This window comes from Eretmochelys imbricata, chromosome 5 (assembly GCF_965152235.1).
Source record: "Eretmochelys imbricata isolate rEreImb1 chromosome 5, rEreImb1.hap1, whole genome shotgun sequence".
In the NCBI taxonomy this organism is placed as follows: domain Eukaryota; kingdom Metazoa; phylum Chordata; order Testudines; family Cheloniidae; genus Eretmochelys; species Eretmochelys imbricata.
Genome location: NC_135576.1, coordinates 109148972 through 109175912, shown reverse-complemented (window position 1 = coordinate 109175912; position 26941 = coordinate 109148972). Strand labels below are relative to the sequence as shown.

Sequence of the window (26941 nt, the reverse complement as noted above, 5' to 3'; positions counted from 1 at the left end):
TTTTAATTAGACTATAGGACTTTATTAAGTTTCAATATAGAGAAGTCAAGTAATATTAAAATAGCAAAAATGCACTTGCAACCAATAATGCCCATTACGAACTATAAATGATAAACTCAGGAGCACAGGAATTGAAATAAACATGAAATTCATTTGAAATGTAGGGCACTGTGCACTGCTAAATGCAACATATTTTACTCTTCACAAATGCCTATTCCTTCAGAGAGAGAAAGAAGAAAGGAGAATGTGTTGAGATGAACAAGCAGCCATTGCTTGAAGCTAAGAGACCTGGAAATAAACTAGCACTCTGTGACTGGTTTCTTAGGATGTATTCTCTCCTCTTGACTGGTTTGGATTACTGCCATCAGAGTTAATGAAAGTCATCTGCCCTTGTTCAGAGGAGACTATGGCCAGAATTTTCAAACCAGGGTGCCTACAAGTCAAATGGAGTATCCTCTGAAGTTAATGGAAGCCATAGGTGCTCAGCTTTTAAAGATCAGATTTCTTTTATTCAGGACCCTAGCTTTGGACACCCAGATTTATAAGTGTAAGTCTCTCTGCCTAGAAGTCTATAGTTCCACATTTAATGTGCTACAGGTACTTAAAAAAAAAGTAAGCAGTACTTTTTTACATTTTTATAGTTAAAACGAAGCGTGGCTGAGGCTGTTTCCTCCACACTAATCCACTGTGTAAAAGTAAATTCTCCCTTTCTGGATTACCAACAAGATTCAAAAACTTGATGTGCGCAGGAACCCCCCTTCTGAACAAAGGAATGATGGCCTATCCCAAACCCCAGCAGTATTTCAGACTACATCTGTTCAGAACCACCCAACCGCCACTGCAGCAGATTCACGGTTCCAGTTCACTGAATTCATTCTCGTTGAAGCCTTAGTTGAAAGTCCCTGGGTCAACGTAAGGGTAAGCAAGGAACTCTCCCAGTTTATTGCCTTCTGCATCATAATGGAGCATTCGAAAACAAACGTCACAGAAGAAACAGGGGTCCTCTGGAGCGAGACTGTCCTCATTAGTCACCCACCTGCAGGTTTTAAAACACAGGTGTTTCACTTTAGACTGACACATTTAATGTGTATAGGACACACCCCCATCAAAATCTTATTCTTAGATTCGTTACATTCAACACCTGTACATGCAGTGAAATATGAAAGATACCATAACCCACTGTGGTGAGTCTTATCCTTGCCATCTTACTCCATTTCCCAGCAGAGGCAGCTCCTTCCCAAACCTGTTTGCCAAGAACCACATTCCTTTAATCACGTCCACAAACTTGCTGCTACAGCAGCAGCATCTAGCATGGGCTGTGTCCTTACTTGTTCTGTGAAGCTCTTAGCAAACTTTTGGGTACTCAAATTAAAATACAGTATGAAGCTCCCATTCATTGCCTGGCAACTTAATACAAATTAAAACTATTTGCCTGGGGAGGGGGAGGATTGTAGATGTACAATAGCTTCCCCAATTATGCAAACTGCTTGAGCAACAACCAAACCTGTTCAGAGAATTGGGAATCAACTGAATGGGGAGACACACTTTGTTAGAAACCGAGGTTGAGATAATTGGGATTGACACTGAACACTGCCATCCAAAGTCTAGTGCTTTTCCTCACGGTCGTTAGAATTGAATTTTTAATCTAAGTTCTCTTACTTACTGTTGTCAATTAGCTGACGAATGGCAGTTTTAATTATATATTAATTTAAGAGCTTGCATTGTTTTTGATGCAGTTTGGTCACTTGTGAAATTTTGTTTACACATGGTGCACCTACATATACGGACGCACAATATTTTCCTTTCAATCACAGGCTTGAATGAGGCAGGGGAGACTGGGTTAAATAGGGAGGGTGCAGCTCTATACCTCTCAACAGAGGTGAAGTTATCATCAATACAGATGTCAAGATGAGGAACGGTAGACGTGCAGCGAAATAATTATATGGTAGCACTTAGAGAACCTGTCACAGATCAAAGACACCCACACCCAGTGTACTGAGGTATTATATAAACATAGTAGAAACCCGGAGTGTAGATGGGCTGCACTAATGCAAGAAATGACTTGCAAAAGAGAAAGGTAAGCTGTACTGTTACCAGTCACTATTTGCACCCGTGCAACACATTTACACTAGGGGGTTTGCACTAGTGAACTATAGCTACATAGCTACACTGGTGCAAATACTTGCATTGTAGACAAGGCCTTTGCTACTCATTAAAAAACCAGTGACTGAAGATGCTATCCAACACAGATTAGAACATGCAGAGATGTCCAGCCAAAGCTGTTCTGGCCAGCTGGGGCTCAGCATCTCCCCGCTTAATCCTGGTTTTAATATAATGGAGTTAGAGAACATCACCTCTGGTAATGCATTCCCCACCCTGTCTTTCCCCGACATTGATCCTTTGGCTCCACCTGCCCTTATGGTCAGACTCCTCAGATGGATTATGGCCACGTCTGATAGCATCCAGGGGACTTGCTAAGAACGCCAAGATGGGCTGTCCCAACAGCATTCTGCCTGATTATCTTTGAGTGATCCAATGACAAAATACTGAAGATAAAGGAGCACAATCCATGTATCAGACTGGGATAAGGGGCATGAACGCTCACTTAGAGCAACCAGCCAAAACTTGGTTTTGAAGTGACCTAGACAAAACCCGATAAAACACCAGGGTGTCATACCTAGCCTTTGGGTCTGGTTTACTTTCCTGATACAGATATTTCTACCATGCCTGAGGATGGGCTTTTCGTAAGACCAGATGAATGGAATGTAAAATATTGCAGGGGACAGAGGGTTTGCTCACAGTTCTTTCTAATTAGAACAAACAGCTAGCAAAGCCTGTGTGTGGATTAGCACAAATGGCCACAGATGTATTTTTCTGCATACACAGCCTAAAGAGACGGGGGATTGACCTAGTAAACTGCTGAGGAGAAAAGCTACATTTTTTGTCTTTTTAACCTTTAAAATTATTGCATTGAAATACTTAAAGCTGTATAGTAAAATCAGGGTGTTAGCTTTACTCCTATTCCTCTACTATCTATACTTTAATGCAGACACTGTTTTTTAAAACAGATACAACACATGGACTCCTGAAAAAGAGACTCTGATTTTTCTTGTTATAATCATTGTTTTAATCTAGCATTTTGCTCTATAAAAACCTTAAAATAAATACATCTGGGCTCTGTGCTCATATTCTAAGTGTCAAACATAAGAGAGCTGTCCAGAAGTTTACCACCCTCTTTTCCACTCTCTTTTGGTTATCCTACAAGAGTTTCCCCTATCGTTCAATAATCTGTAGGATGGGCATGACAGGGACATTCTTCAGAAAATGAGACAGTAACTGAGGATTTGTGTACAACAAAAAAGTGTGTTGTGCCTTGCTAATAATTTGAATTAGTTCTATATGGACACAAACACCTGGAGTACAAGGACAGAGGATGTTGATTTAAAAAAAAAAAAAAAGACACCTAGAAAGATTTCTGTTAACAGAAGTCATAGATGGATGAAGAAACCACACTAACCAAATAGCACTGGCCACTTACCTGGCTGTATACATTTTGCATACAAAGCATTTTCTAGTCCATAACCAATGCTTCTTGATTTGCAAGGGATACAGGGTCCTATCCAGGCAGTCATCCTGATGAACAAGCCTTGCACAGAGAGGAACAGAATAAGGGCTTGGCTACATTGCATCATTTTATTGTGTCTGAACACCGTCACGGACAGGCAGGTTAGAGGACAATGCTGTTCACAATTTAGAGGCCAGTGCAGACTAGGGAAAGTCATATTCAGACTGGCACACAGACATAAATCTTAAGACATGAATACTAGTCGCATCATATTACAGACTCACTCATATGGGTCAGTGGTAAAGCTGATCTCCATTAGACATGTAATGCCCTATCCTGGGAGATGTCAAGTGCCACCTAAGAGACGCTCAGTGCAAACCCTAGGTATAGCAGGCTTATGGGAACAAAAGCTTTTTGGCTTCCTCTATAAGTGAGAGAACTGAAGGAGTACTCCTGCCTGCCATACATTGAGCATTCCTACTGAGGACAACAGGAATGCTCACCAAATCATGGGAGACACTGAGTATCTTGCAGGAGCAGGCTGTTAACAAAAGGCAAAGGAGTGCAGGACCTGGGCCAATCCAGTATTAGTTTTATGGCTGTTTTACTACATGATGGTCTATCATTTCCCTTCTGTTTATCTCCTTCCTTGCTGCAAAGGATTAGGTGCATACAGAATAAAATCTTTTTTACTAAGCCAATTCTGCATAAAAATTACACTATTATACCGTAGAAATTATTCTATTTCAGCTTTCTGAAGTAGTGTTGATATTAGTGTTTATCAAGCACTCTCTGACATCAAGAGAGAAAGCAAAGCACTTATAGTAACTGCATGAGCATTCCCAAATAGTAATAATTTACCTTATGTCTGTGATGATAATGATATGCTCACAATCTCCTTGGTGACAGAAGAGGTATGGAAAACCAACTTTGATGGACAAGTCATTAAACGTGTAGTCCTCCATTTTAGCAGTCTGAAGGTTCCCATAGCCTCGGTCATGAGATTCTGACCACTCAATAATTGTTCTGAAATTTCATGGACAGACCATAGTTAGGATTGCTATATTAGAAGCTGAAAACGTATGAAAGTTAGCTATGCACCTAGTATTTTAGGTGAGTCAAACTCTTCATCAGGTCACTGATTACAAAAAAAAAAGTTACCAACATTTCTTACATATGTGTGTCGAGATTTGCTGAACACCACGTTTCCACAGAGTTATACACTGTGCCTTGAGACTGCCCAGAATCCAATGCCAATCGTTTTTCTAAAGAAATCCAAGTAAAGTTGAGGACTTTCCTGGCCATGCATGGAAGTCATGTGATGTGTAGCATGCCAAGCCTCAATCACCTTTTGCATGGTTATTTCTGAGCTCAGCTCACATTTATTGGATTTTCTAGAACATGCTCATCGCTATGAGGTGTTCCACTACCACAAGTAGCATTTATTCACACTTCTCTGAGCTAGGAAAGTTTGACCATCCTCATTTTGTGAGCAGAGAAGTGAGGCACAGAGATTATACGTCTTGCCCAACATTGCACAGCAAGTCTGTGGCACAGTAAGGAACCAAATCCAGCTGTGAGGGTTTTCTATACTGACCACCATAACAGTGCAGCTCCCGACAAAGGCCGTAGGGCCTTCATATAAACAGGTATTGACTGGTTAATTCAGTAAGTTTTCAAAATTGAACCACAGTTTGAAATGGTTTCAAAGACACCTGCCACCGTAGCTCGACCCCTCTCCTTTCTCAGGGCTGATCACATAACTTCTCTCTGCCAACTCCAGGAAGCACTTGTGTAGAAAGTATTCAATGTATGCTCAGTAATGGGAGGAAGAGACTAGGGGTTGCTAGATTCACAAAAACAGCACATTTTTAATTTGTGGCTGAGCTGCCAATTTCCCCTTTTCTTTTTTTTTCTTTTTTGAGGCACCCTTTAGCAGTCTTTGGGTTTGTCTACATGGCACCATAGTAGTCTCTACATGGGCATGAAATACAGAGCACTCTGATTGACCCACATAGACCACGTTGGCATAAACTAAAACTTACCTAGTGCGCACTGACATAGTCCTGTTTGAAATGGGATTACATCAATGCACACCTTTTAGTTTGCACTGGCAGGGTCTACATGGGGCAGGTAGCCCGCGCTACAATTCACACCCCTGTAGAACACCTTACGGCACTGTGTAGACAAGCCCTTTGTAAATAGTCAGGGCATTTTAAAGTCTAGTCCAGGCAAAACTGCAGCTGCCAGTCCTTTCCCCTTCATAGAACTCGTTCCCAACAAATAAATGGACCCAGCTCATACAGAGGAAGCAGTTTTAGATCTTCAGGAAGATCAGTTCAGTGCTGGGGATGACTATGGAAGGGGAGAGAAATTAGGGGGTTTTCCAAGAAGGAGAGAAAAGGTGAGTACAAAGAATAGGGCAGGCAAGGAGGATAAGCTTTAAAATGTACTAACTGGGGAATTATTTTAGCTCCACATAGGCATTAAAAGTTCCTGTTCCTAGAAACATCACATAGCAGCAGCAGACTCAGTCAAATTTCTCTTCTCTAAGGGTCTCCTCCCACTAAGGGACTGTGCATACTATACCTGCTGAGATCTCTGCACTCTGAGTGCCTTCTATCATTGTAAAAAACGCCTTCAAAATAAAAGAAAGCAGATTTGTAGAGATCCTTGGACAGAGAGAGAGAGAGAGAGAGAGAGAGAGAGACACAACATTAGTACTGTACTACAAAACAATAGATTAAACAACAGAAACCTTGCAAAATTAAGCTTATTTGTGGTACTCTTTATGGATGTACATTATATTTGGCTGTATCATTCTGTCAGTGTTTAAGCAGAGCTCCCCATTGGTTTCACTGGGGAGTTCAGCTTAAATATTGATGTCAAAATATGGCTTGTTGCATAGTCACTGGCTACAGTGTGTGATTTTTTGCAAACAATACAGAACTAAAATTTAGGGCAGAGTTATTCTGTTGACGGCAAACTGATCATGCTGTAATAATGTTTCTTTTCTTATTATTTCCCCATTCTGCTACTCACAGATTTCTAAAAACCCATGAGCATCATTTACAGAATTTAGGCACAACTCTCCAGGTGCTGAAAACTAGCAAGGTCAGAGCAGGCTGTGCCACAAGGCCCGCTGTTCCCCAGGATGCCAAGTCATCAACTCTACTGCAATCCTGCAGACAAAACACATATATTAAAAGGTAGCCATGTGGCAATAGTGACTACTCACACCTCCATAAACATTTGGAAGGTCAAATCATCCCCCTTTTGGGTGCTCTGAAGAGATCCAGCATCCCACAAAATGCTCTCTTTAATTACACAATTTGTCAGAGATAGGCCATTTGTACCACACATTTTCTCACAAAGGATAATTAATGTTTTATGCCATTCATATCGGCATTAACAGGGCTCATAGAATTCTGCATCACTAGAAATTATTGAAGCTAGCTAATGAGTATCCACTATTTACACAAGTTCTGTGACAAGGCTGTGTAGATTAACTCTTATATAAAAGAGTGAGCTCCTTTGCTAAACTCTATTCATATCAACTAGGCAGGAACAAATAAAAAAAAGAGGAAAAAACTATCTGGCAAAATAACCATGTGTTATTCTGTTAATCAGCTGCGCTTTACAATACATGGAGAGCTGTACACGTGGACAGGCTAAAATTAGCAGCAAGTAGTATTTATATGAATAGAAAATGCAGTCATACCATAAAGCATTTTTTTTATTATGGGTTTGGGAACTTAAAACAATAGAAAGGTACACAAAAGGAAATAGATTAACCTCACAAATATATAGCTGAAAGTCAGTGAAGAGCCTGCACAAGGTCTCTCTCTCTATAGAGAAGTTTATATATATATATTATTAAGGAACAGCGGGAACCACTGCATAAGTAAGGCAGATGCCAATTTCCCCTTAGGAGCATTCCACAGTAAATTATAGATTACTTTTTGGAGAACCTGTGGTTATTTTTTAAATAATCATTTAAATGGGGACAGAGAAAGGTAGTCTTTTATCCCCATTCAAAAAACTTTAAGCACTGATCTATTCATTCTCAGATTAATAACTTTTTAATTTACAAAAGTAAAATTCTGTAAAGAAAGCTGAAGGCTGCTTTGGGATGTTAGCCGGACTCTATATAGAAACATATTTTAAGAATGTAGCTCTTCAAATAATTTTGTTGTAATTTAGGAAAGTTTTACATATATGTTATATGTGTAATTGTGCATAGCTATAAAATACAATTAGTATATACACTTCGTATGTACATGCATGTGTTTACAAAGTTTAACAGTAATTTTAAGAAGTCACAATAAGTGCAGAGTGTGCAAAAGATTTTTCCATATTTTAATTGCCAAGGAAAACAGAAGAGCTGATGTCTCACTTTGACAGGCATCTGGTGACTTCTGGCAACTAACTTTAGCTGTAATGGTTATGTTCTAGTGCTCAGAAACATGTGAGGCATTTCATAGACCCTAATAATAGATAAACACTCATTTTTTATCTTCAAAGCATTCTGAAAGTTATACTAGCGCATCTTCTATCCATGCATCTCAAAAAGCATTCTGCAAAGATCAGTAAATCTCTCTCAGATTACAGATGTATCTTGGTATTAAATTTGGCCTCCCACCATGATATCTGGATACTAACAGAAGTATGTAATCTAACTTCACCATTACATTTTACTGTTGGGGGGGGGGGGGCGGAAACAAAGCACAAACACATACACACTCAACCCCTTTACATTAGATGACTGTACCTTGCTAATGTGCTCTGGTGCCTGGTCAGGGTGGCTGCTGAACTCACCACCCATCTGAAGGTCGCTGACACAGGAAATGGAGTCTCTGAGCTCAGTGAGTTTTTGACTCCCCAACACAAGCACTGTCTGATAAGGTTTGTGATCTTTATGCTACAAAAGAAACAGTGAGCAGCCTTCAGTTCACAACAGGGCCAGAATGTCTTTACCACCAGCACCGCTACAGAATGACTAATTGGAGTCATTAGCAGCACAAGGCCTAACTCCTCCCCATAAAAGGCTGACATCAGCTTTCCACAGCCCCTGTAAAGCTGCAGCCAGTTTTTAGAGCAAAGGAACTAATTTGAAGCACAGACTCAAAGTTTTTCATGGCTGCAAATAACTAGGAATGAAAGATTAAGTCATGTGATGAAATCTCCAGGAATATGTCCAACCAAAGTTGGCAACCCTACAAGTAACTTGAGTACAACTGTTGGCCAGCCCCACAGAGCTCACCTTAGTTCTACATGCTACACATTCTGATCTACAGAAAAACTATGAATTTACTACTGAACCATTAAGAAAAGTCTGAAACTTTTACAACTACCACCTAGAATCACAGAAAGCCAGTCTCTAGCAGCCTTTGAGTGTGATTTATGGTACGCTTATACAGTGTCTCGCACAGTGGACCCGGAATTTGGATAAATTGTAGTAGCACCTACAGGTTAACTGATAAATAAGAAGTGATTTCAGTGAGACTGCTTGTGGAGTGAGAACTATTCAAGGTGGGAAAAAACATCAGAATCTGACCCAGAGAATTTTTAATACCAACCTTCTGAAATATGACAGGATAGAAGATGTTCAGAGTTAGGAAAAGTTCTCCTTCCTCAATTAGATCTGCTGGATCTTTTGGCCTCTTTCCAATTGCATGAGACTCCTAAGAAGAGAAAATGTTAATACACATGTCTGAGTGCATTCTGTTGCAAACTGTACAACGGATTAGAAACTAAACATGGGAGAAGTGAGCGAAAACAAGAGACTCTTGCTAATGATGTACATTTACTTTACTCAACCCAAATGTCAAGCAAATCCAAGCCAAGAAGCCAGCACTACCATGCCTCTCATCCTCCTATAGTACAAACTAGCACGTTCTGGATATGAGCTGAAAGCATTTTTGTTATGCTCTTTCCTTAAGATGAACCCCAAGCTGTCAAACAGAATAAGGGAGGTAATTTCTCCCTTTTCTAACAGTTGGGGAACGTTGCCCCAAACAAAAACAGACTTCTGGCTGAAAAAGGATTTCACTGCAATCTGGCCACCACAAAGTGCTCTTTAGCTTTAAGAGCAGACATGCTTGCTGCTGCTGTAGCCCCATGCAGAGATAAGTGCTAGTCCTTGAAGTGCAAGCTAATTGGACTCTATCACTGGAGTCTCTTTTGCTAATGTAAGCAAAACTCAGACTGTCTAGTATGTTTTACTTACAATAATAGATTCCATTGCAACTACTGACATTGCCATATTAGAGCATCAATTGCCGGACATGTGCCTTCTTTTTAAAGAGCTTGGCTCACAGGACTGCTAAGTAGCTCCTACTGTTTTCTAGAAAATATCTGTGTCAACTCCTTACCCCCCATTTGGTTTTGATTTGTTTCTTATGTATACTACACAATGTTAAAACACACACACAGGACAAGGCAAGGGGAGGCAGCAGCGTTAAGCGCATATAAGGAGGGCCACACAGGGAAATTCTTAACTTTCATCATGTCTGGTGTTTTTCTTGTATAGCCAATTGATTCCAGGAGCTGGAAATTTAGGGATTTCACCTTTCATTTTTAAAAAAAAGTCTGTCCCTTATGGTTGTGGATATTTTTGTTTTAAATTAAAGATGAGGTTGTGACCCCATCCCATGACTCCTGAGCTCTCGGCATGGCTATAGTGCCTATGCCTTGATCATATTACATGTCTGTACAGCACATTGGGGCACCTATACAGAACAGTATTCATGTTATCAGTAATATTATGTTCATGCTTAGAAGCCCCAGCCAAGATTGGAATCCCATTGTGTTAAGGACTCTACAAACACAGTGAGACAGTCCCTTCCCCAAAAGTGTTGCAGTGTAGGCTACCCTCTTATAGGAGCATATGTCATCTTAGTCACTGTTTGCAAACTCATAGTACAATAGTGTGGTGATATACATGGCTTCACCAGCAAATCAAAAACAAAAAGCAAACGAAGCCCTTGTGAGCTGTTTTCTTGACATGGTTTGATTGTCTTGAGAATCTGGAAGGAGAAGAGGGGGGAATCTTACCATCTCATAAGTAAATGTTTCTTGTCTGCAAGTGCGATCTACAATTATGGTTTCTTCTCGCCTCTCCAGGGCCTTCTTTCTAATTCTTGATAGGGTTGGGGTCAACAAGAGAGAGACACAAGGCAAAATGGCATTACAAAGCCTGCTGTTTATTGTAACTAGACAGATTTTAAAATGATATGGGAACTGCAATGCTGGTTTAAAATGGAATAAACTGAACACTTCCAGAGAGATGAGGCTTGGCCAGCTGGTCAACTGACCAGTTGAATAATGTCAGCTGACCAGTCATTTGACCACCTGTTATTTGACCATGGTCAAATATTCCAGAAATAATGTTCCGATGTAGGCAGAAGCCTATCTTTTTGATTACATCATGGTGTAACAAGCCTATATAAATGTCTTGATCACTCATTTTACTTCATGCTAATGCCACCTGTTCAGAAAAACTCACTGAACTAACTGAAAGTTCAACATCTAGATTGTTCTAGAAGATTTCAGCCAAACACTGTATGGATGTATATCTTTGTACATCAAACCATCAATGTACATGGAAGTTTACAAAGAATATTAAATGGGTTAAAATCCAGGGTGGAATCCATGAAGGGAGTCCAGTGTTGCAATGCTGAGCATCACAGTGCGTAACTTTCAGACACCTAGAAAATCAAAACACCACCACTGTGGTCCACAAGGCCAAATTAAGTACCTAGGCTCCCTATACAATAAAAAGGGAAGAGACAGGTGCCTACGAATGCAATCCACAAAAGCCAGCATGCTAGGCAAGGAGCCACCAAAGCTAGCTGAAGAGTGATGCTGACAACAGGGGCGTGTACTAAACCCTGTCCCTCTCTTGGGGATAGACACCTAAATCCAGGCTGCAAGGAGATACCTAGCCCTCCTAGTGATCCACGAATGGGAACCCGCTGCCTTGAGTGAGGTGACTTAGATGCTCTCTATAAATATATCAGAGGGATAAATACCGGAGAGGGAGAGGAATTATTTAAGCTCAGTACCAATGTGGACACACGAACAAATGGATATAAACTGGCCACCACGAAGTTTAGACTTGAAATTAGACGAAGGTTTCTAACCATCAGAGGAGTGAAGTTTTGGAATAGCCTTCCAAGGGAAGCAGTGTGGGGCAAAGATCTATCTGGCTTTAAGATTAAACTTGATAAGTTTATGGAGGAGATGGTATGATGGGATAACATGATTTTGGTAATTAAATATTCATGGTAAATAGGCCTGATGGGATGTTAGATGGGGTGGGATCTGAGTTACCCAGGAAAGAATTTTCTGTAGTATCTGGCAGGTGAATCTTGCCCATATGCTCAGGGTTTAGCTGATCACCATATTTGGGGTTGTGAAGGAATTTTCCTCCAGGGCAGATCGGAAGAGGCCCTGGAGGTTTTTCGCCGTCCTCTGTAGCATAGGGCACGGGTCACTTGCTGGAGAATTCTCTGCTCCTTGAAGTCTTTAAACCATGATTTGAGGACTTCAGTAGCTCAGACATAGGTGAGAGGTTTTTTGCAGGAGTGGGTGGGTGAAATTCTTTTGCCTGCGTTGTGCAGGAGGTCAGACTAGATGATCACAATGGTCCCTTCTGACCTTAGTATCTATGAATCTATAAAATCTCATGCTTCAGCTGGTCACCTGCAGGAGTCAGAAAGGGATTGTTTACCCCTCGACTCCCACTATAGGTGTGGTTTGTTTGTCTCTGTAGCATTAGAGATGGCCACAGTTGTCGACTGAACCCTGGACGGAATAAGCCAGTACTCTGAGGTGGTACTGGGGATTCTCTCTCTTCGGTGCTTGGTTGGCTGGTTCTTGCTCGGCTGGTTCTTGCTCACACGCTCAGGGTATGTCTTCACTACCCGTCGGACCGGCGGGTACTGATCGATCTATTGGGGATCAATTTACCGCATCTCATCTAGACGCGATAAATCAATCCCCAAATCAATGCCTGTACTCCACCTCGGCAGGCGGAGTCAACGGTCGACTCGCCGCCATGAGGACGGCCAGGTAAGTTGAACTAAGATACTTCGACTTCAGCTACACGAATAGCATAGCGGAAGTTGTGTATCTTAGTTCAACCCCCCAACTCCCAAGTGTAGCCCAGGCCCCAGGCTCTAACTGGTGAGACTGGCAGTGACCTTAGGGTTTTTTGCCTTCCTCTTCAGGGTGGCGTGCAGATCGCTTGCCAGGATCATCTGGGAATATCTCAATTTCTGGGCCATTGAAGGGTCCTCAGGCAATGTCACATCTCAGTCCCCCCTGTTCTCTCTCTATGGCACACAATAATTTAGCCTCCTGAGGCCTATAATATTTTGGTCTAATTTTAGCGGTTAGGTTTAGTATGTGATTGCTGGGTGGTGTTGGTGACCTGTGACATGAGAAAGTCAGTCTAGATGATTTGATGGTCCTTTCTGGCCTAATACTCTAAGAATCTCTAAAAGTCAGTCCAAAAGCATCTGGTGTTCGAGCTCAGCAGCCATATCAGAATCTCGTGTACTATAACTGATAGTCTTTATTGAATGAGATCCTTCAATGCAGATGGCATGAAAAAAATCTCTATTTTTTTGCCCCAGACATAGGTAAGACATAAAGCACATAAAGCAGTGGGTTGGTGCAACCTATGCACCCCTAAAATGGTTTCCAGATCTTTAATGTATTACTAGAAACTGCCCAGCAATTACACCACTGCCTGAACACCACACACATTGTGGTACTACAGCAGTTAAAGAATTTATCTTATCCAGGTTCTGATAAGGGCATCAAAATCCAACATACCGAAGAGTTACTAGGCTGCTGTCTTCAGAAATAATCTCTGGATCTTCTTCTTTATCAGGGGACTTTAACATGTCAATACTGAAAATAAGAACAGTGGTTACATATTTTTTCATTCTTCTTTCATAATAAAAAATCAATTAAGCTGTAATCAAGTTGTACAATCTATGCCTCAGTTTCCCAATCTGTAAACTAAGGGACGTACTACTTACCTATCTTACAGGCATGTTGCAAAGGTAAATGTGTTACTCTTTATGAAGTGTTTTGAGCTCCTGGGAGGAAAAAGTCTAAGGAAGTCCAAAGAATTATTAGTTCATAGTAGTTCCTTAGTATTTGTTTTAGAGTCATGCCTAGCCAAATCAACCAGTTTCCTGCTTTCCTTCTAAGTTTTTGTTGAAATTGGAAGTGAAAATAAATATTACTTTGGTTTTGTGCCTTTCGTCAGAGGATCTCTTAGTGATTTACACAGGTGATTGAGTTAAGGCCACTCTGTGAGTCAGTTGTAGAATACTGGAAAGAACCTAGCTCTCCTGAACCCCAGGTTAGTCTTCCAAAAGTTTACTAAATTATGAACCAAGTATAAATGATAAAACCTCCCTGTTTTGAGATAGGAAATCTGTGCAAAAATTTGAACAACATTAAGGCCTCGTCTACACTGGCAAGTTTTTGTGTAGTAATGCAGCTTTCTGCGATGAAACTCCCGAGGTTTACACACTGGGAAGCCACTTTGTGCGCAAAAACTGCACAGTTGCAGTGCTGTAAAAAAAGCCACCCTGACGAGAGGTGTACAGCTTTCTGCGCCGGGGCAACAGCGCTGCGGTGCCAGATGTGCTGAGATGTGCTGAGACCACGGCATGCATTGCGAGCAAACAGGAAGGGGACTTACAAAATTCCCAAGGAATTTAAAGGGTGGTGTTGATGGCTGGTCACCTGAGGGCAGAGTAGTAGACTTCAAACCGATGCCTGTTCTCACCTCTCTGGTCATTGGTTTGAAGTCTACTACTCTGCCCTCAGGTGACCAGCCATCAACACCACCCTTTAAATTCCTTGGGAATTTTGTAAGTCCCCTTCCTGTTTGCTCACAATGCATGCCGTGGTCTCAGCACATCTTTCCAGGTGCCCATGGCTGCTCCGCACACCAGGCGATCCCCCGCTTGGAGCAATGCCGAGCTGCTGGACTTTATCAGTATTTGGAGAGAGGAGGCTGTCCAGTCCCAGCTGTGCTCCAGCTGTACCAATTATGATACCTATGGACAGATTTCACGATGCATGACAGAAAGGGGCCATGACCAGGACACAATGCAGTGCAGGGCCAAACTGAAGGAACTGCGGGAGGCCTACCATAAGGTGCGAGAGGCAAACTGCCGCTCCGGTGCTGCACCCATGAGCTGCCGGTTCTACAAAGAGCTGGATGCAATACTCAGTGGTGACACCACCTCCACTAGAGCGTAGAGCCCTGAGGATACTTCAGGGGCTTGCGTGCCAGTCAAGATTGGACCAAGCCAAGAGGAGGAAATCTTGGACGAGGATGTGGACGAGGCGGGGACCCAGAGGCAGAGGACCACTCGGTTTTCAGAGATGTATGCAGCCAGGAGCACTTCTTTACCCCGGAAGTGGCTAGCCAGACACAGCAATTGGAGCTTGGCAAAGCGGATAACAGGAGAGGAGGCCCCTGGTAAGTGGCTCTGATTTTGAGAATCGCTGAAGCAAGTTGTTGGGGGAAGGAGGGTTGCAGAAGGCCGTCTTGTTTTCTGTGTGCTGAGCTTGCACGGAGGGATTTGCAGAAGGCAGGCTTGTGTCTGTGTGATGCACGTACCACTACATGCCTAGTCATAGCAGTGGAACAGGGTGTTGATTGACTCCCTCACTTCATGGGAATCTGCCTCAGAGATCTCCAGGAAGCTGTCATGGAGACACTGAGCAATCTGCTGCCACACGTTCTTTGGCAGAGCTGCTTTGTTTTTTGCCCAATTAAGGGTAACTTTCCCGCACCACTCTGCCATCACTGGGGAGGAGACCATTGCCGCACACAGGCGAGCTTTGTAAGGGCCAGGGCGGAAGTGGCACTGTTGGAGAAGACCCTCCCTTAATTCTCTGATCACCCTCAGCAGCGAGATATCTTCATTAATGAATATAGCCTGTGGAAAATGTGGGGACAGTAATGATTTTAAATGCCCCCCCCAGTGCTGGCTTTCCCCAAAAGCCACATGCCCAGTACTGTCCTGAAACACTGAATTCGCATGCCCCTGCAGCTACTCACCATTTTGGGGGACTTGTGTCTCGTGTGCTTGCCTGGGGTCAGCCAGTTAGTGACAGGTATGTGAATAGTGGTTGTGTTCTAAAACACTGATACAGTGGTCTGTGTGTTGCAAACAATAGTGCTTCTGTAATATGTTGCATTTTGGCTTCACAGATATGGTCTTGGGAGCCGACCCTCCCTCTTTGTTATTGCCAGCTGAACAGCTGCTCAGGATTAGGAAGTGGCCACGAAAAAAGTAGAGAGGACCTTCTGCATGCTGCACTCTGCAGCAGAAAAACAAGAACTGAAGGAGTGGCGGGACAGCGAGAAGAGGGACCGAAAGGAGAATGTGACATGCCAGAATGAAGTCAAGGAGCGGTTCTTAAACGTTATGGAGTGCCAAGCGGACGTGCTTCAGGCACTCCTAGCACTGCAAACCGAGCCGCTCCGCACCCACCCTCCCCTGCAGCCACTGTCGCAAAACTCTTTCCCATGCACCCCCCACACACCACCAACACATTCTTGTCAACATCCTTGCTCCAGTCAGTACCCGCTGCATTCCACACCTGCCCCGTCACAGTCCAGCCCTGCGAACTCCCAGTACCCACTGCACTCAACACCCATCCCTCTGCAGTTTAGCCCTGCTGAAGTACAGCACCCGCTGCACTGTACTCCAAAGGACATGGCTGCATATGATACCTGGACATACACAAATCTTTAATCGTCCCAGAACCCCACCTCCTCCTGTGAGGCTCCCTTCCACCATCCCCCGCAGTGCTGATGTTTTTTTTTGTTTGTTTGTTTGTTTCTCCCCTCCAGTTGTGGTTTTTTTAATAAAAGAGTTGTTTTGGTTTGAAAGCAATCTTTATTCTATTAACTGAAAGAAAAGATAGCCCTGCAAAGCAACAGGCAATTTTCCTAAACCTTCACAGTGCATCGTCTGCACCAATCACAATCACCTCCTAGCATTACAAGCACTGCACTCCTGAGCATAGCAACAAATATTAGTGGCTTTCAGCTTCAAATTGCTGCCTCAAGGCATCCCTGATCCTTATGGCCCTGCACTGCGCCCCTCTAATAACCCTGATCTCTGACCATTCAAATTCAGCCTCCAGGCACTGAGCCTCAGCGGTCCAGCTCTGAGTGAAGCTTTCACCCTTCCCTTCACAAATATTATGAACCGTACAGCACATGGCTAAAACCATAGGACTATTGTCATCGGCAAAGTCCAGCCTCCCATATAGGGAGCGCCAGCGGGCCTTTAAATGGCCAAAAGCATACTCAACAGTCATTCTGCACTTGCTCAGCCTGTTGTTGAACCGCTCCTTGCTGCTTTCAAGGTTCCCCATGTATGGATTTGTAAGCCATGGCATTAAGGGGTAGGCAGGGTCTCCCAGGATCACAATGAGTATTTCGACTTCCCCTACAGTGATCTTCTGGTCTGGGAAGAAAGTCCCTGCTTGCAGCTTGCTGAACAGGCCAGTGTTCCAAAAGATGTGTGCTTCATGCACCTTTCTGGACCAGCCTGCGTTAATGTCCATGAAATGCCCATAGTGATCCACAAGCACCTGGAGAACCACCAAAAAATATCCCTTCCGATTAATGTACTCCGTCGCTAGGTAGTCTGGTGCCAGAATGTGCGTGCCATCTATCGCCCCTCTGCAGCTAGGGAAGCCCATTTGTGCAAAGCCATCCCCAATGTCATGCATGTTGCCCAAAGTCACAGTCTTCCGGAGCAGGACGCGATTAATGGCCCTGCACACTGCCGTCAACATGAGTCCAACAGACTTTTCTCGCTCCGAACTGGTGAGCGACTGATTGGTAGCAGTCTGGAGTAGCCAGCTTCCACAGCGCAATTGCCAGATGCTTCTCCAACAATGGGGCAGCTCTCATTCTTGTGTCCTTGTACCGCAGAGCTGGCATGAGCTCATCACACAGTCCCATGAAAGTGGGCTTTCCTCATCTTGCCTTATAGTTTAAGGAATAACTCCACTGCCACTCCTGATGTGTTAGTGAGAATGAGCAGCATATTGGTCAACAGTGCAGGATCCATTCCTGCAGACCGAAGAGGCAGGACGCACAGTACACAAACCATTGAAAGATGGTGCCAAATGTGGACGGAAGCACAGGGATTGCTGGAATGCAAAACAATGCCTCACGCGGCACTGGACAGGACCCAGGATACCCGGCAACCCCCTCCACCTTCCCACAACACTTAGTGGCAGAAGAGGAAGAGATACTCTGTGGGATAGCTGCCCAGAGTGCACTGCTCCGAATACCGATGCAAGTGCCACAAGTGTGAACATGCTATTGCACAGGCAGCTGACAGTGTGAACACACAACAGCGGTTTCCCTTCAGTGCTCTCTGAGAGCCGATGTAACTGCTGGTGAAGAAACTCTGCCAGTGTAGACACACCCTAAGGCTAATAAGCAGTGAAGATAAGGATGATGCAGACTCTTCTGAATAAAAATATCACTGGAAGTTGCCTTTCAAAATGTTTAAGTGCTCAAGCACATGCGGGTGCAAGACACTTGTAGGAATTTTCTGGTGGATTCACCACTGTCATTATTATTATTCGCTAAAAGCATTACACTTTATGGTCTCTTAGTTAATAAGAGCCTTTTATCCTCACGAACTATTCTCGTACTGCTCAGGTTGACACATGAAGGAGTACGTAGCTCTCTACCCATACAGCAGGTACAGTAGTCACAGTGCAAGTTTTCCTATACTGTTATCATGTCTCAAACTTGACTAGAAGCAGTCATCTCTAAGAGGGAAAAAGTAATTCAGTTTTCATTACCATTCAACCTTTGGTGCCTCTGCAAAAACTGGCAATAATTGGTCTAGTCCAGGGGTCGGCAACCTATGGCACGCGAGCCCATTTTTAATGGCACACTGCTGCCTGCCGGAGTCCTGGCAGGCAGCAGCGTGCCATTAAAAATCCGGCCCGGCCCAGCCCGGCCCGCTCTTCTCCGCTCCCCGCCCACGGGGGGAGGGGGCAAGGGGCAGAAGCTTGGTCCTGCCAGCTCCCCTGCCTCTTCCCGCAGTGTTCTGAGTTCCTGCCCCTCCTCCTCCTCTTCTTCCTTCCCTCCCTGCCAGCCCTTGCGAGGGAGGGGGTGGGAGAGGAGCCAAGTCAGCACGGACGGAGGCAGAGAAGAAGCGGGAGCAGGGCCTTGGGGAAGTGGGGCATATCCCCTCCAGTCCCCTGTCGTGAGCACCCCACGACCCCAGCCCACACCCCCAGCCCTCTGCCCTGACCCCCCCCCCACACACACACCCCCAGCCCTCTGCCCTGAGCCCTGCAGCCCCGCACACCCCCCAAGGCCCCTGCCCTGAGCCCTGTACGCAGCCCCGCACACACACCCAGCCCTCGGCTTGACTCCTTCACCTCCCCCACAACCCCAGCCCTGACTCTTGCACCCCCACACATACCCAGCCCCCCCACACCCCATGCACCCCCCACATCCTGACTCTTGAACCCCTACATCCCCATCCCCACCCCCACCCTGAGCACCAAACGGAGCTGCACCTCCCCCCCACACACCATGCCCATCTGCACCCCTCCCACCAAATGGGAGCTGCCAGGTAAGCGCTCCACACCCAAACCTCCTACCCCAACCCTGAGCCCCCTCCCTCATTCTAGCTCCTGGCCGGACCCTACGCCCCAACCCCCAGCCTGCTCCTTCACCCCCAGCCCTGTGCTCAGTGCACTCCCACCCTCAGCGCAGTGCAGAGAGAGAGGAAGTGAATGGCCAGAACCAGGGAGAAGATAGGTACCCACGCTATGTGGGCAGGGCCGGGACCCCAGACCAGCAGCTGGGATCCCGGCTGGCAGGAGCTGGCAGATGGAACCCCTGAGCGGCAGCGGGCTGAGCCGCTCAGCCCACTGCCGGTCTGGGGTTCTGGCTGCCGGCCCCTTGCCAGCTGGAGTCCCAGCCGCAGGCCCTGCTCAGCCCACTGCCAGCCTAGGTGAACGGAACCCCAGACCAGCAGCGGGCTGGCGGTGTAAGATGAACATTTTAATTTAATTTTAAATGAAGCGTCTTAAACATTTTGAAAACCTTGTTTATTTTACAATACAAGAATAGTTTAGTTGTATAACATATAGACTTATAGAGAGAGAGACCTTCTAAAAAACATTATAATATATTACTGGCACGTGAAACCTTAAATTAAAGTGAATAAAATTAAAACTTGGCACACCACTTCTAAAAGGTTGCCGACCTCTGGTCTAGTCTATACACCCTGTCCTAAAAATTTCCCACCCACCACAAGTGCTAGCCAAAAGTGGCTACTGGAAATGCAACCACCAGGTGCACTGACCTATTCCATGCATAGACAGACAACGTGGTAGTTAAAATACTGACAGCCACTTGACAGTTTTCCCACCATTGCCACACTGATGGAACTACAGCTGTGGGGAAAAAGGGGGTACATTAAAAAAAAGGTCTAGTGTAGACGCAGCAAAGGAGGATAATTATTATGGCCCGTTTCTTTTGGTGGGCACAAAGTTTTACATAGGCCAATGAACAGCTGTCTTACAGCAAAGGCTCTCTGTCACTACTAACATGGATCAGATTTGAGTCAGTATCTTAGAAGCGAAAGGCTCCATATTCCATTACGGATCTCCATGCTATCCAGTCCTCCAATACTGAAACTCTGCTAGGCTAAGGATGTTAGTTGTTGTTTTGTTTGCTGTGTAGGAAGTCTGCAGAGTTCAGAATGTATGATCTTAAAACTATAGAAAGTATCTGTGAGATGTTGTATAATATAGCACTCTCCTTGTTTGTTCAAGGGCTAACGCATGAAACCCAAAGTGAAACTGCGCCTTTTCCCCCGCGCTGTAGGCCGAGCCGGGCTCCCCGCCGCCCCCGGAGCTCTCAGCGGCGGCGCAGGCAGGCCCCCCGCGCCCGAGCAGGGCTCCGCACCACCCCGGGGCTCTCTGTGGCAGCTAGCTGCTGAGAGCCCTGGGGGCAGCGGGGAGTTCCGCTGCCTGCTGCTCCCCCGGGGGGAGGGACTGGCCGTGCCGCGGGTGGCCCCTCTGGAGCTGGGAGGCGGGGAGCAGCGGCAGCCTTGTGCTCCGCTGTTGAAAAAAAATTGGGGGCACTGCTTTTCGGCACCCCCAACCACTTGGAGCCCTAGGCGGCTGCCTAGTGGTTGCACCAGCCCTGCCCGACAGACCCCGCCGGAACTCCCACGCCTAAACACCCCCCACACCCATTCCCTGACTGCCCCCCCCAGAACCTCCGCCCCTTCCCACCGCTCCCTGCCCCTTATCCAACCCCTCCTCCCAGCCCCGGCCTGGCCCCCTTACCATGCTGCTCAGGGCAGCGTTTATGGATACCGCGCAGCCCACGGGAGCTCACAGCCCCACCCCCTTACCATGCTGCTTAAAGCAGCAGGAGCTGCAGAGCTGCCCAGGAGCGGTCCAGAGCACGGCAGCGCGGCACGCTGAGGCTCTGCGAGAGGAGGGAGGGGCCGGGGGAGCCTCCCCGGCCAGGAGCTCAGGGAACCGTAACAATTTTTAACAACTGGTTCTAAAACTGGTTCAAAATTTAACAACCAGATCGTGTGAACCGGTGCGAACTGGCTCCAGCTCACCACTGATGTAGGGTATATTATTTTTGTACAGATCTGTGTATTTGTGCAATGGTAAGTACAGAGCAACGGTGGTTTAGAATCCTGTGCAGTCTGTCTCTGTGTTTTGTGTTACACCTACCACATGCCCTTGAAGAGTCAGCCTGTGGAGTGGACCCAGAACACCCACCCGGTTTTGGGAGAGCATGTGTTTAAGCTTTGTTCGGTGTCTGGGGATTCGGTATCCAGCTCTCAAAGGGGAGTGCTAGACAGAGGGTCTGGGCCCTAAGACAGGGTAGTGTCTGTTCAGATGCTGGAGTCTTAAAGCACCCAGTGATTCAATGGCTGGATCCACTCACAGCAGTTTAAGTGCCCAAGAGGAGGCATCTGACTAGGTCTGTGACAGGAAATCAATTGCTCTCCTCTGGAAAGATACTCTAGAATGGTATAAATAATACCAGAGATAAAAAGCTGAGTCAAACTTGCACAAAGTTGGACCTGTGGTCCCTGGAAATAGACAACCACTAAGCCATCCCTTCACCGTGACCTTACTTACATTGGATAACCACTGCAGCAAACTCCGCTTGTTAATTTTTTAAGTTATTTAGAACATGTTTTAATATTTTATCTGATTTATTCCTTGTAATTGGATAATTAAGAAAAGATATGTAATATAAAGGGTAAAGACAGTACTTTTATCATCTTTGAGACACTAATACTAATGACACTAAGTACTAACACTTTAAGACACTAATACTAGCTTAATACAGCTTTATAACACATACCTGGAAATACTTACAACTACACCTCCTAATAAAACAAGAAGGTTAATTGGGGCTGCAGTGAAATAAGGTACCTGCAATCACACCTCCCCTGACCTACCTAAAATCCACACTGATCTTTGAGTCTAAGCCTGCTGTACACTTACACAAAGAATAATTCAGCAGGTAAACTAGAATAATGAAGCTTAGTACTTTCCATCTTCAAAGCACTTGACCAACATTAACTATTTAATCTCTAAATTAATTTCTTAACACTTAGAAGTTGGAACATCGCCACCAAAGTACATGAACAGCAACCCACAATGGTTATCTAAGCAAAACAATAATTGCCCATGACATCTGTAGGATAAGCATAGCTTTTTATATGAGTTAATTTATAATCCAGGAGAAACTGAAGGATCTATAAAAATCAGTTCCACATATAACCTGATAAGATTAGTAGGTAGGCAAGTGAAATTTGACTGATATCCAAATCAAAACCAGACATGTGTGGAAACTGGATACCCTAATTTGTCTGCTTTAATAGGTCTTTTAAGAGATTTAGTATAGGCATAGGATGCTAGAACATGCACCAAGTTAAATATTATTTGATTGTTTCTTAATGTCAGATAATTTCATAAGGTAGATTGTCAAGAATAGACATTTGACCATGTCATGTATTTTAACAGGATTTAACTATGGAAATTATAAAGTTTTAACTATGAATTCTTTTTCAGCCCATTATAAACAGGCTGCTCTCATTATCTTTTTTGTTGCTATTTAAAGGGGATAAGGGAGGAGTATTTCTCCCTTTTTCCCTCACATATTAGCGTAATGGGGGATAAATTCGCTTTTTTAATTGAAATCACTTTCATTTACGAGAACAGTAATTGTAGATAAAACCAAAATTGATTAAATCCAGGATGCATCTGCTTCAAGTAGAAGTCCTGTGAAGTCAGGGTTACAAGATGGATGAATTTAGCCTGTTGCTTCTCTCTAATACAGACTGAAGAATGCATTCAAGTTGTCACCTCATCCCAAAGAAAGAGGGACAGAAAAAATACAAGGAAAGGAATTGAAAGTAATCAGAGGCAATCTTGGGTGTTGGGAAGGCCTGTATCAGGTGAGATTCAGAAAACTAGGACTGCTTAATTTGGAGAGGAGAACAACAACATTAGAGATTTGGGAGCCAATTTGCAGCAGTGCCAGACCATTCCCGGGTATGCACACTTGCCTTCCTTCTGCTACAAGACCAATGGGCTGCTATCAGGTGACTTGTTCTCTACCCCAGACAGCTTCTGCCTCCCCATGTTCTCTCCCACTCCTGTCTCCTAGATGGCATTAGAGTTCACGGCTCTCTGCACTGCACAAGACAACATGAAGTGAATGCTGTTCTGTAACATTGGAGTGGTAGACAAAGAAAATAAAAATCTTATCTCTAGATGTCAAGTCTCCTTACTGACCATTCCTGGTGAACCTGACAGCCTCTCCCCAACCTGCAGAGAAGATGCCTCTATCCCTCACCTAACCTGCTTGTCAAGACCCAATCATTAGAGTTCATCATCATATCAGGGTGAGATTACATGAACAATTTCACATAGGAGTGTATGGAGAAGTACGGTCTAGAGCAAATAACGTTGTCTTTGTCACCAACCCAAGGATTACCGTCCTGCCATTACCCCCAGCACTCCTGTCTTCAATTCCTGCATGCACAGGCCATTGTGATCTCAGCCTCCATAAATATTTCACTCTGGTCAAAATGTGCATGGCCATCATTCTTGGCTGTCGGAGTTCAGATAATCTAGTGTAACGCCATGATCTGTTTCTTCTTTAGTGGTCATAGCAGTAGCAAGCATTTATCAATTTTCCTTCGATGAAATATATACTGAATATACAGACAAGCTCCTCTCATTCTGACAGATCCCAAAACACATGACAAAATATAAACCGTAGCACAGCCACTCCTGGGATGAAAAACAAAAGCTATTTGACAGCACAAAGACACACTATCTAGTTAAGACAGGAAGTGAAGAATACTGTGTCCAGTTGAAACTACACAGGGCATGTTAGGTAGGCAGAATATGGCAAACTGAAATTTGGCCAGGGACACTCTACTTCTGTTAAAGTTAACTACAAGCTACGTCCACTGCATGTCTTATCCAGAAGATCACAATTCTAGTAGCACAGTGCCACCTAGCACAATGCTGTGACACAGGGTATGTCTATACGGCAAAAAAAACCCTATGACTGGCCCGTGCCACCCAACTCAGGTTTGTGGGGCTTGGGCTGCAGGGCTGTTTCACTGCTGAGAAGACCTCCAGGCTCAGACTGGAGCCCAGGCTCAAGGAACTTATGGAGTGGGAGGGTCCCAGAGCTTGGGCTCCAACTCAAGTCCAGATATCTACACAGCAATGAAATAGCCCATCAGCCCGATCCCCGCAAGCCTGAGTTGGCTAGCACAGGCTAGCCATGGGTTTTTCTTTGCTGTGTAGACATAACCTCAGAGGCTGTATCTACACTGGGAAGGCTTATGAAAGAATTCCCTCTGGTTCTGCTAAGTCAGTATTAAAACCAGCAGGAGCCCTAACATAGGCAAGGTTCCAATGATCTGAGCTCCTTTTCTCTATTTCAATAAACCAAGTCCAATCAAAACAGTAGAAAAATTATTTTAGCACTGGAAACTCGTCTACATTAGAGCGCCCAGCAGCGCAAACACCAGTTCAGTTCAACTGGTGAGAGAATGGTAGGAATTTTTGGTATGTTTTTCCAGTGAAGACAAGATTGAAGAGCCCCACCTACTGAATCAGAGACACTCCTTCCTGCAGCATCTGAATGACCCTTGCAGGCCTGCCTTCCTCAATGGCTTACTAAGCTCTAATGTTTAGGCCTGGTCTACATTGGGGGAGGATCAGTATAAGTTATGCAACTTCAACTACGTTAATAACATAGCTGAAGGCAACATACTTAGATGTACTTGGATGTACTTACCATGGTGTCTTCACTGCACTAAGCTGATGGCTGTCGCTCTCCCGTCGACTCCACCTCTCGCCCTGATGGAGTACCAGAGTCGACCGGAGAGTGCTTGGCAATCTATTTATTGCATCTAGACTAGATGCGATAAATCGACCCCTGCTGGATCGATTGCTGCCTCTCGATCCAGTGGGTAATGTAGACAAGCCCTTAGATAATGCTTACTTATACCTGATGCATGGATCTGACACTTAAATGAGCACTCCATAGTTTCCCCCTATATTCATCGTTACTATCTCCTGTCTTCAAACTGCAACAAGAGATGTTCTTGCCACCCCACTCCAGCAGCTTTTCCTCTGCCAAGTAGAGAAACTGAGGCACAAAATTTGCCCAAGGCCACACATCGAGTCAGTAACAGAGCTAGATACAGAACTCAGCTGCGCTTCTAAAAAATATACTCTAGCTTACCACAAGTTGTTGGGCTTCCTGCAAGAATGAGTGGGTGAAACTCTGTGACCTTTCTTATGCAGGAGGATAGATTACAAAATCATAATAATGGTGCTTTCTGGGCTTAAAAAATCCATTAACTTTTCACTCCAAGTCTGTTGCTTTGGCCACTAGACAACTCTCTCCCCAGATACTAGGGCCCAGCCTTAAAATTTACTGGTCTGCAGGCAGGCATGAGGCTCCCAAAGGAGTGAGGCTAAACTAGCTTATTACAAGATGCCTCCTCACCAGTCTTAACAATGGAGATGGGAAAGTAAGACTGTCCCTCACACCCACATTGCAAGTCTATGCAGGGGCCACAAAGAGTCAGCTCGTGCTTAAAGCCAGCCCCGCATGCAAGGCAGACTAAGGCCAAGTCTATACTTAAAACTTTTGCCACTCCTGTACTATCGGTTAGAGGTGGTTTTTTTTAATGACATTTTCATACCAAACAGAGCCCGGGCGCGGGCAGAACTGTTGTTACGAAAACAAAAACTCACTCTTGCCAGCGCAGTTTATTTAGTTCAGGGAACTAGCGTAAGCTACACGGACAAAAGCACTTTAAGACCATGTCTACCCTCGAAGGCGTCTGCGGGAGTGGCCGATACCTGCTCGCCCTCCCTAACGGATACACAACTGGCACCACCAAGTCTAGCTTAAACCAGGTCCCCCAGGCAGAGTAAGTCAGAGCCACAAGCCAACTTCTTCGCCAGCATAACCGCACCTACACCAGAGCTTTTGCAGGGCGCAGCTCCCTGAGACAGGGGGTGGGGGTGCATAAAAGCAAAGGCGCACCCCCCCCCCAGACACAGCTGTGCCAGCAAAGCTTTTAAGGACATGACTCGCCCTCAGGACATGAGCTGCTCCTGCTGCGGCTGAACAAACGCCTCCCACGGCTCTGGGTCAGCGCCGCAGCACGCAGACCCCCCTCCTTCCTCTCTCGCAGGGCCTCCTGCCTGGCGTGCAGCACCAAGGCTCTGGCTTCCCCTGGAGGACCCGCCTCGTAAGGGAGCGTGTTGCGGGCGATCAGGATTCGCCCTGCTCTGGTTGCAGTTACCTGCACACAGCCCTGAGCTCCGCCGCGGTCTCCAGCCCGCAGCCCAACTCCTCCGCCACGGCGGCAGCCCCGTCCTCTGCCGCCGCCCCCTGCACGGCCAGCTCCGCCCCGGGCAGGCTCCGCTTCCAGAGCGCGCCGAAGGAACCCACGTGAAACACGCGAGTGTGCAACTCGGGCACCTCATACTCCGGCACCGCGCCGCCAGCCCCGCCGCTGCTTCCAGCCATGTTCCCGGCCCCCCGGGCGGGGCCACCGGGAAACAGGCCGCCTGAGCCCCCGCGGCATTCTGGGCTTTGTAGTTTCCCAATCTCCTGTCTCTCCGCAATTGAAAGGCTTCGGTCCTGGAAACCCAGCCTGGTGGCGTCCTTGCACTGGAGCGCACAGTCTGCAGCCCCCGCCAGCTGAGCACAGCTCTCCGGCCAAAACCTTTGTGACTATTAGTCTG

General features: G+C 45.3%; 1 protein-coding gene and 1 long non-coding RNA gene across 3 annotated transcripts in view; one reads left to right on the top strand and one right to left on the bottom strand.

Moving 5' to 3' along the window:
* Positions 1 to 26751, bottom strand: SNAPC3 (small nuclear RNA activating complex polypeptide 3). Of its 2 annotated transcripts, XM_077817672.1 has the most exons (10): positions 26497 to 26751; positions 19969 to 20059; positions 13409 to 13486; positions 10622 to 10706; positions 9145 to 9249; positions 8337 to 8486; positions 6155 to 6237; positions 4427 to 4591; positions 3539 to 3646; positions 1 to 1036 (listed from the first exon to the last, which is right to left on the bottom strand). In XM_077817672.1, the coding sequence occupies exons 1-10, from the start codon at positions 26678 to 26680 to the stop codon at positions 889 to 891; spliced, it is 1197 nt and encodes a 398-aa protein (XP_077673798.1). In that variant the 5' UTR covers positions 26681 to 26751; the 3' UTR covers positions 1 to 888. The 2 variants fall into 2 exon arrangements, with proteins under 2 accessions (XP_077673798.1, XP_077673799.1); XM_077817673.1 differs by lacking the exon at positions 19969 to 20059.
* LOC144265244 (uncharacterized) overlaps positions 26744 to 26941 on the top strand; it is a 32549-nt gene continuing 32351 nt past the window's right edge. The window contains exon 1 of the long non-coding RNA XR_013346210.1: positions 26744 to 26941. This is a non-coding gene — a long non-coding RNA (uncharacterized LOC144265244).

Bases quoted from the DNA above. Each gene is read 5' to 3' on its own strand.
- SNAPC3 (XM_077817672.1), bottom strand. From the start codon at position 26,680: ATGAGGTGCCCGAGTTGCACACTCGCGTGTTTCACGTGGGTTCCTTCG. The intron at 10,707-13,408 runs GTATGTTGGATT...AACCCTATCAAG, and splicing joins AGCAGCCTAGTAACTCTTCG to AATTAGAAAGAAGGCCCTGG. The intron at 1,037-3,538 runs GTAAGTGGCCAG...TAAAACCTGCAG, and splicing joins TGCAAAATGTATACAGCCAG to GTGGGTGACTAATGAGGACA.